This window comes from Suillus discolor, assembly GCF_016758755.1.
Source record: "Suillus discolor strain FC423 chromosome Unknown F5147scaffold_481, whole genome shotgun sequence".
Taxonomy (NCBI): Eukaryota; Fungi; Basidiomycota; class Agaricomycetes; order Boletales; family Suillaceae; genus Suillus; species Suillus discolor.
The window spans coordinates 1-14,634 of NW_024541728.1; the positions used below are offsets into that span (position 1 = coordinate 1).

The 14,634-nt window shown below is 46.6% G+C and overlaps 4 protein-coding genes across 4 annotated transcripts; 3 read left to right on the plus strand and 1 right to left on the minus strand.

Annotated features, from left to right (window-relative positions):
- Positions 1 to 3,215: 3,215 nt before the first annotated feature.
- On the plus strand, positions 3,216 to 4,026 carry F5147DRAFT_737206 (uncharacterized protein; the record flags this gene model as incomplete). The annotated part of the gene is made up of 4 exons (XM_041439438.1): positions 3,216 to 3,240; positions 3,513 to 3,561; positions 3,620 to 3,761; positions 3,815 to 4,026. Coding segments are annotated over 4 exons (428 nt in total), but the record flags the coding sequence as incomplete, so codon positions are not given.
- Positions 4,027 to 4,737: 711 nt separating this feature from the next.
- Positions 4,738 to 6,739, minus strand: F5147DRAFT_661087 (uncharacterized protein; the record flags this gene model as incomplete). Its single annotated transcript, XM_041434700.1, has 7 exons — positions 4,738 to 5,071; positions 5,092 to 5,282; positions 5,334 to 5,967; positions 5,996 to 6,107; positions 6,161 to 6,223; positions 6,250 to 6,489; positions 6,580 to 6,739. The coding sequence occupies 7 exons, from the start codon at positions 6,737 to 6,739 to the stop codon at positions 4,738 to 4,740; spliced, it is 1,734 nt and encodes a 577-aa protein (XP_041284175.1).
- A 669-nt stretch (positions 6,740 to 7,408) lies between these two features.
- F5147DRAFT_661088 (uncharacterized protein) lies at positions 7,409 to 8,724 on the plus strand (the record flags this gene model as incomplete). Its single annotated transcript, XM_041434701.1, has 5 exons — positions 7,409 to 7,765; positions 7,854 to 7,924; positions 7,979 to 8,045; positions 8,211 to 8,320; positions 8,382 to 8,724. 5 exons carry the CDS (start codon positions 7,409 to 7,411, stop codon positions 8,722 to 8,724), a joined length of 948 nt encoding a protein of 315 aa, XP_041284176.1.
- A 558-nt stretch (positions 8,725 to 9,282) lies between these two features.
- F5147DRAFT_661089 (uncharacterized protein) lies at positions 9,283 to 11,265 on the plus strand (the record flags this gene model as incomplete). The annotated part of the gene is made up of 9 exons (XM_041434702.1): positions 9,283 to 9,471; positions 9,532 to 9,753; positions 9,841 to 9,863; positions 10,076 to 10,161; positions 10,273 to 10,337; positions 10,359 to 10,549; positions 10,807 to 10,867; positions 10,896 to 11,014; positions 11,100 to 11,265. 9 exons carry the CDS (start codon positions 9,283 to 9,285, stop codon positions 11,263 to 11,265), a joined length of 1,122 nt encoding a protein of 373 aa, XP_041284177.1.
- Positions 11,266 to 14,634: the final 3,369 nt, after the last annotated feature.

A 14,634-nucleotide genomic window follows, 5' to 3' on the forward strand; every position in this document is an offset into this window, starting at 1 on the left:
AGACATAAAGGGCAATTCCAAACGAGGATATGGGCGGGGGTGTAAACTAAGCGAGTTTGTCCCTTGAAATGTGGTATCATAACGTACTAGCCGGAGGACTAGTACCGGTAGGCTAGAGAAAACACGTCAGTTGAGACCTGAGGAAACCAACTTGAACATGACAGCACCAGAAACAACAATTGGGGTAGGTGAATATTGACAGTGCTCATGTTACTGCCGCTGCTGGCCGTTCCAGAAGTTGTGATCGATGCCCCAACATAGACTGGGTGCAAACATGTCAGAGTTGAAGTCCCGATGTTAAATCAACTTACGTGATTCGTGCTCATCCGAGTCCGGCCCTTGCAAAGGAAAAAAAAATTGTTGCACTCTGCCGCGGCTAATAGCTAAGCAATAGCTTCACCAACCGCATTGGAGCACGAAGTCCCAGGTTTCACATCCTTGGCGACAGTTGACATTGCAGTTTGCTTGGCATACTACGACAACACTGTTGCAAGCTGGAACGGAGTCTTGGCCCTAGTACGGGCATCGCTAAGGTATGGAGTTACTTGTTGGGCGAGCTACAATTGTACAGATTAGCGATCATCCTCAAAGAGGGGCGCTAAAACACTCACAGAGATACCAAAGTTGAATAGCCCGAGGACTGCATCGCTGAGAGTCTTGAGTTGTTGCGATTTGAGTGTGAACAGAGCCTTGGCACTATGAGCAATGCTAACTTGGAGGTGTGACTTTGTTGAAGCCGCTAGCAACAATCTGTGACTTGATCATTTCAGCATTATATCCCGATAAAGCCTGCAGAGCAAACAAGGCTTTGAGCCGTGCGCTGTTTCGATGGAGAGTCGGGTGCTGTCGATGCGAAATAGGTAAGGAAGGACGACTGTGGACGTTGAAGCTGCAGTAGACTGGAAGGGAGAGCGCATGTTTTTGTGAAGTTTGCGAGGTGTAAGAAGCGACTATTATTTATGCACTGGGTTGAATATTTGAGCAACTAGCATGAATTTAACGCACATTTGGCATGCCAAAGTTTCAGAGTGCTCTCGTCTTGCAGGCACTCGAGCAGCTCGTTGATACATGCTTGCACGAGCTGTGCATGGAGTTCCATGTCCTTATCAAAAAGATCCACAGTAAGCTTCTGTGATAAATGCAGGGGCATAACGAAACGCACAACATACATCCTGCCTTCTCACAATGACTAGCCACTCCAAGAACTTCCTTGCTGCACTGGAATGTAACTGTTGCAACTCGGAAAGAATGGTGAGATCCTCCTCTCGGTCTTTTTCTTTTGCAGACCTCTTGGCCGACATAAGAAGCTACACCATAACATGATGAGTTGCGCACATCTACTATCTGTTACAGGCATCCGTAACACCTACTGGAGCCCCAGCTCTGCCTACACCAGCCCCCGCTCTGCTAGACTCCCGACGCAGCGGCACGCCGCCTGCACTTAGAAAGACAGCGGTCTGGACCGCTGTGACGCTGCCCCTGGCGCTATGACCCGCCCCTGGCCTAGATGGCCTTGTACCTGATCCATGGAGGCTGTACGCCTCATGGTCACCCTAGATCAGCGCATGTGTACAGCATGTCACTTCATGAAGATCCAGAGCGCCCTTGGCGCCTCATGGTACTTATGCGCAGTCGCACTTGGCGCTGCATGCTTGATCAGAGGTTAAGCCTCATGTACCTTATCTGACCTCATGTCTTGTTATCATAGATCCTAGATATACTATAGATTACAGACTGAGCTAGAATACTTACATGTAGCACATATAAGTAGACAGATTATTGTACTTAGACTTTACTAGGTTCATTCCAGAACTTGTTCAGCTAAGCCTCCCAGCTCAGCTGCCTAAGACCGCACTTCTAAGTCGCTCCCCGCTTCTTAGCCATATCCGCTAGCCCTGTATCTCGACGAGCGCCGTCTTACCGAGATCACCGGAGGAACCCTTGACGTTCCGTCAAGCCGAGAACCACCCTCAGCTTCAGTAGACTCACTCGAGTCGTCGCTGAGAAGACCTATCCTAGTTCGCACATGCCGACCGACGGTCAGCGTAACACTATCGTCTTATGCTTACCATAAGCCCTCGCTCTGAATCTCGTTCTATTAGCCATATTCCGCATTTTTGAAGCATTGCCCTGTCTTTTCCCTGTTTTGATTCTAGCAAGGCAAACATATTACTCAGAGGGTCCGACACGGAAGAATCACTATATCGTCCCTCAACCAATCTAAGGTGAACATCAGCATTGTCGGTCTCTGTTGAATAATGGCAGGGTCAAAGCAGTACCTACCCCTTCCAAATATCCATCACTTGTCCTTCGTCGCCTCTGGCCCTGAGTAATGCACATAGAGCACCTACTTCTCCAGCTTCAAGGAGTACAGGTTCCACAGCTGAAAGGCTAGCAGAATTTGTGCTCTCAAGGTGAGAAACGAGAGAGGCTGTATCCGTCACCTGGCAATTCCTTTAGAATCATATAACTCAAACATAAGATCGTATAATAACCTCCTGCTGCTTGTGCTTTCCTTGTCCCTTGAAGCCTTGGAGGATAGACTTGATCATCACTATGGCTTCTTCCCGAAGAATCTTAAAAATCTCCTGGGTAGCAGTGCCTCACGAGTGGAGGGCGGGAGATGAGGGGAGTAATTCCTGCCTAGGTTTGTGGCAACTATCAGTTCCGCCCAGACAGGGGAGAGGGTGGGTGAGTCAGAAAGAGGTAGCAGCGCACGGTCGGGAAGAGAAGGATGGGAAGGGATATTTGATAGATTTGAATACTCACTAAGATCATCAACATTTGCCTCGATGCGCATTCGCTTTGCAATACTGTCATACATGTCTGCCTCCTCACCATCAGTGAACAATGACCGCAATAACTCAGGAAAGTAGGATACAAGGATACAGGGATCCAGTCCACCTTCAAGAAAGTGTGAGGTTGCATCCACAAAACGTGTTTGAGAGAACAGGGCAAACACGATAGCTTGGTGTATGTATTCCAGTGTCTCCACCTTTTGGACCGGTCAATATTCGTCTGGCAAGCAGATAGAGTAACAGCACCTCATCAGAATATAATGCCAGACCAGATGCGAAGTTGTTTGCGAGGTCAACAGCATCCTTGATTTGGTTGTTTTCGAGCAGTGCTTCGACTTGAGCAATGACAGTCAATTGAACCAGCGAATGAACAGTGTCCTGTCTGTAAATCAAAATGGAAGAACGGAGGAAAGAACCATGGCGCATCCCGACAGACTTGCCAGTGCGTACAAATACTAACGAACTTTCAGTTCCTCAGTTTCAGAAGGATGCAAAAAAAGTTAATAGTCGGGTGCGGTTGATATCCAAGATGAAGCCGGCTTATGGTTAGAATGACTTGTTACTACTTTGCAGCGTAATTGATTAGTAAGCACTTTACCTGCCGTGATGAGGGCAAACTTGCAAGCTTAGGTATCCATAACGCCAGGTACTTAGTACTTCCCGACATTGCTGCCATGCTCGATGAAGACACAATAAACTGGGACGCGCTATGAGCTCAGAGCCTTCTCCCTGGTGGGTTTGGAAAAGAAAGAACATGTGTCTGGTGTGTGTAACTGCAACTGTTTACTGGTTTCGAACTTATCATGATCATATGCTCACAGGCCAGCCCTGCTCGGAGTCTGCATTCCGTCAGAACCTCCTCTGTATGTAGAGGTCTCTCCAGAACCTTCTACAAACGATCCGCCCCATCCTGACGAGCGTCAAGTACGTTTGGACATTGACCAGAGCTTTGTGATGTATTCCGTAGGCAATGTATCTCATGGCTACTTTTCTACGAGTGTTCGAACATGTCACAGGCAGACGATAATGACGATAGTCGCCGAACTGTATTGCAAACTTCTCTCCACAGTTTGATCGTTTCCCTCCTCAGGAAGCGTCGAAAGTTGTACTATTTCCAAGGATACCATGGCATTGTCACTGTTGTCTTTCTAACTCTTCCACCAGAACTTCAGCTCCCTTGTATAGAAAAGCTTTCCCTCCATCGATTGAGGGACTCTATGGGACCCACGTTAGCCTGAGAGCCTGTATTGGGACTTCTCCGGATCACACGTAATCTTCTGCATACTATCGACCCTAAATATGCAATGTTGCTTGAGAGGTATCTTAATGCATTCCATGCCTTGCCACACTTTGTTTGTTAATGCATTATACATTGCTTCATAGCATTGCACCCCTACTGTTCCATGTCTTATCAAATCTTCTCACCCTCTTCTCACACGAGGTACCCACCCTACCCCTTATTCAGCATGTCTGGGATTTTCTGCTCTGCCAGAAACCTTTGGCAGTGGTATGGCTAGCCGTCACTGTAAGTGCTTTTTCATACGGAGACTGTCCAGCCCCAGGAGGCAGCAAACGGACCGCAAGTGGTGAGATGGACAAAAAAATGTTATACCTGTACCCTAAGACGGGTCCAGGAATGCGAGAACTAGGCATGATCAGATGTATGGATACGTATGATACAGGTTGTGTTCATCAAAGACAATGTACTACTACTAGTAGTCACGGTTTTACTAGTACAGTAATTGAACTTGAATGCGTGTCTACTTGTATTGATCAGAGCTTCGATGTAACTACTATTACCGCAATGACTCGGATGAACAACAAATCAAAACTTTTCAATGGGAAGTGAAACATAAATGAAAAGCATCAAACTAAAAACATAGCGTGAACTTGAACGTCCTTGCAGAATCAATGCCTCCTACTTCCCATGCTAAACCTTTCAATGCTTGTTCAAACCTTTGCTACCGTGACTGTGACCAGCTCTGGGCTTTTTGTCACCCTTTGAGGATTTGGACTTGCCAGTGATGGAATTTTTCTTGGGCTTACTGGAGCTGGACTTGCTACTACTAGCAACCGCCGGGAGATTAGAACCAGACAGGATGGAATCTATCATGACGGTTTGAAAGACATGATATGAAGGAGGCTTTGAGGCGCTGGAACGCTTGGTGTTGTCATGATCTTGCTCCGATTCCGACGAAGGCTCGTATGATGAGTCACGCTGGCGTTTCGCGCCTCTGAAACGTACAGGTGCCAGTTGATGTAGCGCAGGTGTGCTGTAAGATCAACCGCGGACATAGTCCTAAATGCAACAAGCTCCCAGTCAATGGGAAACGGTGGAATGACGAAGTTTTGGAGAACAGAATTGTCGATAGTAGATGCGTGTTTGATGTCCTTCTGAAAGGTGAGGAAGAGGTCTCTCATTTTTATCATGGCTCGGTTGAGGATCTCCGTCACTCCATCCATGTATAATTCAGGTACCAGGATCTTGATTTAATATAGTTAAAACATCTCGCATAAACTATAATGATAACTTACCCCATGGGCCCTGTGCTCCGCCTTGCCGCTATGCATGTCGATAGGTTCGTCTTTCTCTCCTTTCAACCACAGGAAGTATTCAACCGATCTAACATGGCACCATGTATGATCAGCAATCATGACAGGCTCCTCGAAGTTACGTGGCATAGAACACTTGTTGATGAACTCCTTGAGAGAGAGAGGTTCAGGGTTTTTGCATAGATCGCTGTCCTTACGGTTATGCAACGTGTTTGATGCGGTAGAATTGTCCGCAGGCGAGTCGTAAGGTTTGACTTCGCATACGAGGACGATCGACACTAAGACCGCCTCTGGATGTACTGCGATCATGGACTCCACTTTTTCAAATACGTGATCCCAATCCTCCGACACAGCAGTCTCTCCTATGAATGGAATAAGCTCAACTTCCGTGGGTCCCTGGGTTGCGGTCAACGAGATCGTCATATCAGGCGTTACTGACTTGTCTGTGATATGAAGTGGGTAGTTCATGTGAATCTGCGGGTATATTGCCCTGCGATTGTAGGGAAGATTCTCTATTGCAAGCGTGAATGATTTCTTTAAGTCGTCATAGAATGCTTCATGTAGAACAGTGGGCATATCGATGATGAGGAGATGTTTGTTATAGTTGTAAGTTAGCCTGGTGAAAATGCCCAATTTAGCATTACGCAAAATAGATTAGTGTGATAGACTCGACCTGGGCTTTGATGTTACTCGGCCCGTTTCCCTCACCGCGTGTTCTAATAAATCGAATTCTCGCAGTCCCATGCCCAGAAATTCCTATAATATTTGGTAAGCAATTTGACCATGACGCTGGGTGGCAAAAAACTTACCATGCGGCTTTTTGCTGGAGTCGGTCCAGTTAAATAATTCCATGCCTCCCATACAACTTCGACCTAATTAGAATGCAACAAATACTAACTTTCATTGAACATACTGGGGGTAAAGTGTTCAGCGCTGTAGAACTGCTGAACATCGTCATCATCCACGTCATCACACAAAGGAATATCCGAGTCTAAGGCAAGGGTAGTCCGAGTCACAGTAGTAGGAAGTTCATCATGATCATCTTCACTGGCAGGTGCTGTGTTGTTCTCACTGGTAGGTTCTTGTACCTCCTCTTCTACTGGCATGGCCACAGGCAGGGATGTTTTGATAAATTGTTCTGCAATTTTGTTTCTCAGCAGCAAATCTGGTAATACAGAATGGAAATGTATGAGATTGGACTTGGAACCTGAGTTGTTAGTGAGCGTACTGGCACTCAGGCTGGCAGCCACAGCAGACTTGGCGGGGGATATCACCTGTGGATGGGTGAAGTTACTGATATCATAGTGTTTGCATTGATTAGAGGGCTTTGAGGAGAAAGAAGTGACATTATGCTTAATGTCAGAGCAGGCTACTATGGCGGTAGGCATGACTGTTGGATGAGTTGCCCTCGTCAGTCATCACTGTGACACTGGCAGGTAACTCGAAGAAGCTCCGAAAAGATAATCGATGAGATTACAAATGATAACGATCATCTTGGATGCCACGGCAACTGCCAGTTTTCAAATGAACTTCGAAGCCTGAGAACTTCAACCGTCCGGGCTGTGGCCCAGTCCTGCCAGTCAGACTCGGATAAATATCTTTGACATTACTCTGAGTCTCGGGTCAATGGCATGGATAGATATCACGGTCAGTCCGAGTTTGACTTAGCTTGTTATTGTGAATGCGATGACTCATCAGCATCACGACACAAACCAGTTCGGAGGCGAGCATCGACTCAGAGTTATGATAGAACCGAAGAAGTCTGACCCGTTGCGCTCGACTCAAAAACTTCGAAGTCTCCGAGTCAGGCTTGGCATGGGCTTAGTACTACTAGTACCAGTGATCATTTGAGCTGCCACTGTCGCCTGCAATGACGTCACTTAGTATCATGATAGCGAGTTCAATCTCAATCTGACTCAAAGGGTTTAACTTCGTGAACTTCACTCACTGGCAAGCCTACCGTATAAGTAGGTCATCATCGTTGACCGTTTCATGACTGACTTCCGACCCCTTCAAGTTAGTATTGTCATGTTAGCAGGACCGCACGATGTCCTGCTATGACACGGATGATCATGATTAGTATGATAGAGGCTCGCAATCGAGTACCTGGTAGTCACCGTCACGGTATTCCAAATCTAGCACTTCTGGGCCAAGTTTCAAGTTGGCCGCATGCCAACCGAAAAGTTGACTCACGGATGATCATAACCGCCAGTCATGGTCATGGTGGCAGATCTAGTTACCAGTACTATTCACGCACACAACTCGTGTTTGAAAAGAAGAGGACTTTCGATACATGCGTTTTACGCACTGGCAGCCTCGCACTAGCCTCGTGGGATAAAAACTCGGCAGGGATCAGTCACGGTTCAACCCCAGGCCCTACTAGTAGCCGCACCTTTTACACGCCCGCCAGGCCAGTGAGTTTTAGCTGAGCCTTTACAAACCTCAGGTAATTTTAATTTGTTCACTGATTCACTCATGGAATCATATTTCCGCCGTTCAAAGCTCGGGCTGACTCGGAGAGGCTATTCAGGGTTGAAGAATCTCACTCAGCAGCAGGCATCAGGGAGTTCTGGGTATGTGATTGAATTTAATCAACGGATCTCTGACATAATAGTAGGTGACTGTAGTCACGCGGTACAGCCAGACTTTGCATTCATGATCATTATCATGATGGCCATAATTCCTGCAATCATAGTAAGTTTAAATACACTGGACCGATGTCAATCATGCACTTGGAGGGCACCATACGTTTTGACCGTCCAAGTTGTCATCCTGAATGCCAGCAGGTAAGAATTCCCCTTCGACTAGTGATGCATTAGGTTGACGGTGACTAAAAATTGGTACTGTGATCATTACTAGACCGCAGCGACCGTGGCAGTCGCCGTGACAGTCACCGCAAAGATGCTCAACAAAGCTACACATTCATTGAAGTCGATTATGCCACGTTGGTCGTACTTTGGAGCAAGGCAGTGTGTTCGAAAAGGCAGGATTTCAGTTCTGAAATCTTTATGTCAAATGTGAACGATACAGGCACCTTTCAATACTACAATCCGCTCAATCAGGCGTCCAGTTCCTCCCAGCCACCCCTACATTCTCCGAGTCTGCCTTCCCCCAGGCCACCATCACCGCCCCCGCCACCCCCATCCCCACCCGTTATACCCATGCTATTTCCCCAATCACCACTCGTTTTGCCGTCCCCATTCCCCCAATCACCACTCTTTTTGCCATTCCCATCACCCACATTCTCCCCGCTATCGCCAGGCCCATCGAACTTGTCACCCACATTCTCACCTTTTGTGCAACCAGAGTTCGCAGTGACCGCCGCGGCCACGGCAGGGATAGTGGAGGATGTTTGGGTTCATCAACAGCTTGAGGATGATTTGGGCATGGGTAGCATGTGGTATTTTGGACGATTCCATTGAAGGTTTAGCAGTACTGGTACTAGTAGTTACTACTAACCCTCACCAATTCCTGAGACTTTACCGTACACCCACTGTATAGTCATACGGTCACCGTAACTCAGGCTACTGTTCAAGTTACCATTACCTCACATACCCAGACCAACCATACTGTCACTACCGAGTTTCAAATACTACTACTACTACTGCTTAGTATTATTACTGTCATTACTGAATTACATAGCCTTCAAGTTGCTCAAGTTGTCTGACTCCCACTGCTGCGGCTGCGGCCAGCTTGAACATCTCTGGGCCTGGGCCAGCCTAAAGCGCTCAGTGCGTCCCCATTAGGGAACTCCAAATATGGACATAGTGGCAGCCTCAGTATCATCCGCCGGGAAAACCATGTCCTAGTGAAATTAAATAGATTAAATGAATATACTACGTCGCCAACTCGTTAGTGTGAGTATACTCCCGGCTACATGCCAATTTAAACACCGATGGTTACTCCGATCAAAAATCATCATTTAAACGATATGACCCACTTCCTTATGGTAATGGGAATAATTAAATTGTTAAACCCTGTACCTCAACTCGAGCTATCTACCAGAATGTCATCGTCTTCGATGTCCTCTCACCTCAATAATGATAACATGCCCCCAGCTCCCATAATCATTTCAACCATGGAAAATGCGGGGCGGAAACGAGAGTTGCAAACATATATGGTACGTCAAATAATCTCGTTTCCCTGTGCAGCGAGCATTGATTCCAAATGTTTGTGTAAGATGTCGCTTGATGGAATCGACATGGAAGACGACGAGCAGGATATGCTGTTCGCCAAGTACAGCGTTGACACGGTGTATCTAAGCTACTTGGCAGCGCGGAACCGAGTCCGCCAATACACTCAACTTTTGGCACTCCTCAAGCGCAAAGAAGACGCATGGCTACAAAGAGTTGAGAAGGCCAAATATGCGGTGCCGGGTTACAAGCCTGAGCCTGAGGGGGCGGTTATCATGCTTCAAGTCTGAAGATGATCTTTACTCATTTGTTCTGGGAAATTTAATCGCCATGACATACTACACATTCTCTCTAAGAACATCTCAGTCGTCTTGCCAGTGTAAGTTTGTAGTACCCTTGCATTTAACTTAAAGTACTTTTCGTCATATTCCGGTGTCTACATATACCAATGAATTCAAATACTAAATGGACCCTTGCTCGAACTCAAAGTCCAATGATGTTGCAACTTGCAATAACTTCAAGCAACTTCTCTCATCATGTAGTACATACGACTGGTATCGTATTATCATGATAATGTCAATATCGTCGCAGCAAGCCTGAGGGTGTTGGTCGCAAATCTGGCATGAGAATTTCGACTCTTGGCAGCTGCTGTCACGGTAGTAAAGTTACAGGCTCAGGTATTTTGTGCCGCACCACTAACGCATCACTGTTGCACCACACCGAAACATACATTCAACGCTCGTTTCCAACAACTACCGTAATCATACACAAGATAATTGACCTAGCAGTATTACTCGTCGAATTCATCAACTATGCGCCTCTCAGACATGCCTTTGAGAGGCTGAATTTAGAGGTCTGTCTGTGATGGACGTAGACGTTGATCTGGAGTGCCTTGGTATACGAATGTTCGAACTCTCGTTGGCCGCAAGTGCTGCAGGGAATGAACAATGAGGAAAAGACACTGGCACGCACCAAGACTGATGGAACCCATATGAGGGTCTCTCAGAGCACTGGAATCATGGTGATTGAGATCCGTATGCACCAGAATTTGAAGGAGAACTGGATGTGCGTCGTTTTCATATTCACGGTGGTGGGAAGTGAGCCTGAAGTCGTTATGAAAGAGAAACATACTAAAAAGCCCAAACCACGGCCACAACCAAGGAAGGTACATGGAAGTACTTGACGTGTGCGAGGATGAGCATGCTGTTGTGCTCGCCTGTGACTGGGTGCATGATATCTATTGATTCATATGTGAGATGCATGATTGTTAGTCCATATATCGTATGATGAGGTGGCACACGTACATATTTCTCCTTGGTCAGACTACTGAGAGCCCACTCGTCAAACTCGGGAGGAGCGTCTACAGCAGTTGCACTATACTTGGTAAGAAGGATGGTATGGTAGTGCATAGCCACCAAATCTCAGAATTGCCACACCCTACCGCGTCACGGTCACTACCGCACCTGGCATGAAGTACTATGATATTCACTGTGATACTACTATAATTCTTACACGAAAACATGTACTATGGTATTTCCCAATTATAAATTATATCTAAGACCTTGGTAGACGACGTAGACATATTATATGCACATATTAGACACTTGTTGTGTAGCCTGAGTACGCTGGATGCGGCAGTGACTCGGACTCTGAATCCGATGCGGCCAAATCCCGGGGCCCAACTTGAAGGCCCTAAAGTTACTACTAGTACCGTCACGCTCATCAACTTGAACTTCGTCTTAGTCACCAGCCTGAGTTACCGTGACTCAGGCTACTACTAGTACTAGTCTTGGTACCTATGCCAGATAATGATCTGACTTTCAGCGGAACTTCCAAGTCGTAGCATGCATCCTTCTCGATCACCTTGGATTCTACTTCTTATTTTCATCCTTTCAAGCTCACTGGCAATCATGGTGTCCTGTGGCGCATTACATTGCTCCTGGGAGAGGGATACAGATTTCCACAGACTTGACAGACATTGCTCTACGTGCAAGTATTATCGACAGGCAAGTACATTAGCTGTGCAAAAAAGGCGGGACCGCGCAAGAGAGTCAGTTCAAACACTACAAAAGTCGACCCTTGCTAACGGCGTAAGTCAATTATTACTTATGATGATGATTGCCCGATGGTTCTCAATGATTTGACTAACCACTCCAATTCATAGCTCAGACCCACCCAGCTCGCAAAAAGTCGTTGCGTCAAACCTATAGCTCGGTGCGAACCTAGGGCGTTGGCACAGTTCTGTGCGCAACAGCAAGGTCAAGTTGGGTCTAACAACTCAGCCAGTACCACTTCTAGTGGTTCATCGACATTTAACAGTGCGCCGGTGTTCCACGACTCGGATAGTTTTGATATCGAAATGGCGCATGATCGTGACAACTTCAAGTTGGACTCCGATGATGAACAGATTGAACAAGATTGTAATATCACTGGTGCGTAACTTCGTAGCATTTGTATTCAAAGTTTGTCCAAATGGTACTCACTAAATGATAGACTCAGTTCAACGCCCTTGGCGTTGCATGATCAGGCTAGCCCCAAGACACTTTGAGGATCTTCTACCTGCCGACGAGGAAATTAACCTTCCGGATTTTCCTGGGAATGAACTGTCTCCTGTACCTGAATCTCAGAATCCACCACAGTGCAGAATTCAAAGGGTCCTTTTGACCTTGTGCGATTCTCTCCAAACAGCATTCACCGTGATCGGACTCTGTCGACAATATCCCAGGCGACCCTCGTTCGAACCTGACAAATTTATTCCGTCTTCATTACTAGCTACATATTGTCCAATGGTCACTGATGCAGGGCCTGATACTTCGTACCTTGGCGTCTCTGCGCTGCCTTTTCCCTTTCCAAATATGACCATATATCACCTGATGACATGGATGAACACCGGCAGTCATCAAAAATCGGAGATTGAAGTGACCCGCCTCGTTAAAGACGTTCTTCAAACGGAGGATTTAAATCCAAAGGACCTAGACGGATTTTCTGTGAAGAAGAACTTGCACTCGTTAGACAATAACGGACGAAAGACAACCGTCACTTTTCCAGATGACTGGCTGGAGACGGATGTAACCCTTGACATTCCGACAAAGTCAAAAGACGAACCGTCTACATCATTCAGCATTCCGGGATTCCATTATCGGCCGCTTGTTGCGGTGATTCGTTCTGCCTTCACTGACATTCAGGCTCATGCATTTCATCTATTCCCATTCAAGCGGCTGTGGAAGGACCCTCTGGACGACCATCAAGAACACATATTTGACGAGCTATATACATCAGACTCCTGGCTAGATGCTCAGGACCAACTGCAAAGGCAGCCAAAAGAACCTGGCTGTTCACTCGAACGTGTTATTGTTGGTCTTATGTTCTTTTCTGATGCGACTCATCTCGCAGCATTTGGAACAGCCAAGGCTTGGTCCCTTTATTTATACTTTGGAAATCTAACTAAGTATGCGCGCTCTGCACCCAAATCCGGTGTGTGCCATCTCATTGTGTTCCTACCTTCGGTGAGTCAGTTGTCTGCCATCGACTTGTATGTCTCTCACACCGTGTTCTTTAGCTTCCAGATAAAGTCAAGGACGTCTTTAGCAACCTACCTCGGATATCGAAAAGTGGTATGGCAGCCCTCCATACGCATTGTCGGCGGGACTTGTTTCACGCATGCTGGAAACATTTACTAGACGCCGAATTCCTTGAAGCATACCGCCATGGAATTGAACTTCGTTGTCTGGATGGCATACTCAGACGGGTATTTCCCCGCATCTTCACTTACTCGGCGGATTACCCAGAAAAGTACTCTCTCTCTTCTTTTCCTTTTGAGACCCTAATCAACAAATATTCCAGGGTTTTAATAGCGACAATTAAAGACATGGGTGCTTGCCCATGTCCACGATGTCTTGTCCCGAAATCTTCATTCGATCTCCTGGGCCTATTTAGAGACATGCGGGACCGTGTAGCTACACTCAGGGCTTATTGTCTGGGGAGGGTGACTCAGGCTCGCAAGCTGATCTATGTGTCGGGAAATACTGTTGATGGGTCGAAGGTTCAGGGAACTCTTGGAGAGGGGTCATGGGTGCCGACCGTGGTGAGTTACTTCGAGTTTATTGGCCTCTGATTTATTCCTGACTTTAGATTAGAATGTGTTTGTAGAGAAACTTGGACATCTGGGATTTGACATATTTCGTATGCTCGTGGTTGACTTTATGCATGAATGCGAGCTAGGCACGTGGAAAGCTTTGTTCACGCACCTCATACGTCTACTCTATGCGCTTCCCGGGGGTGATCGCCTAGTTGCACAACTTGATCAAAGGTTTGTCACATATTGTTCTTATTGATTTGAATGTGATCATATTAAAATAGATTTCGCCTTATTCCGTCATATGGCAATGGTGTCATTCGCAAATTTGCGAACAACACATCGGAAATGAAAAGGCTTGCAGCACATGACCCCGAAGACATTTTGCAGGTCCGTCTTGCCATAGTAAGTGGTCAAAGTGCCATACCACTGACTCATACATTTCAGTGTGCCATGCCAGTATTCGAGGGTCTCTTCCCAGAAGACCACAATGCGATTGTCCAGTCACTCTTGTACAGGTTTGCCCACTGGCATGCCCTTGCCAAACTCAGAATGCATTCTGAAACAACCTTGTCGCTTTTGGAGGAGATATTCAAGAGGCTCTCCTGTCAGCTTTGCAAGTTCCAGGATATCATGTGTGCTGCATTCACCACGTTTGAGTTACCGAAAGAAAAGGCTGCGCGCGACCATAAGGCTGCACGTGAATGCTCAGGTTGCAGTAATCCAGATGCAGCGAGTGCCAATGGCCGAAAGGTGAGGAAATTTAACTTGAATACTTACAAATTTCACGCCATGGGCACTTTGGTCACCCCATTTTAGATACCTCTTAGGTTGATTGTTGTCTATAGAGATTTGTACCTAAGAGGTATGTTTCTGCTGGTCTCTCCAATGTTCCATGGTCCTTCCCTATTATTTTTGTGGACCAAAAGAGGATGTACTGCACATGGACCATAGACCATTGGGACCATGTCATGGCACGTACCACAGGGTATTTTGGACCATATATCTAATGGATTTCCCCAGATATACAGGAGTGTCTGGGGTCACAAACCACCTAGATTTTCATTTTTTGCAA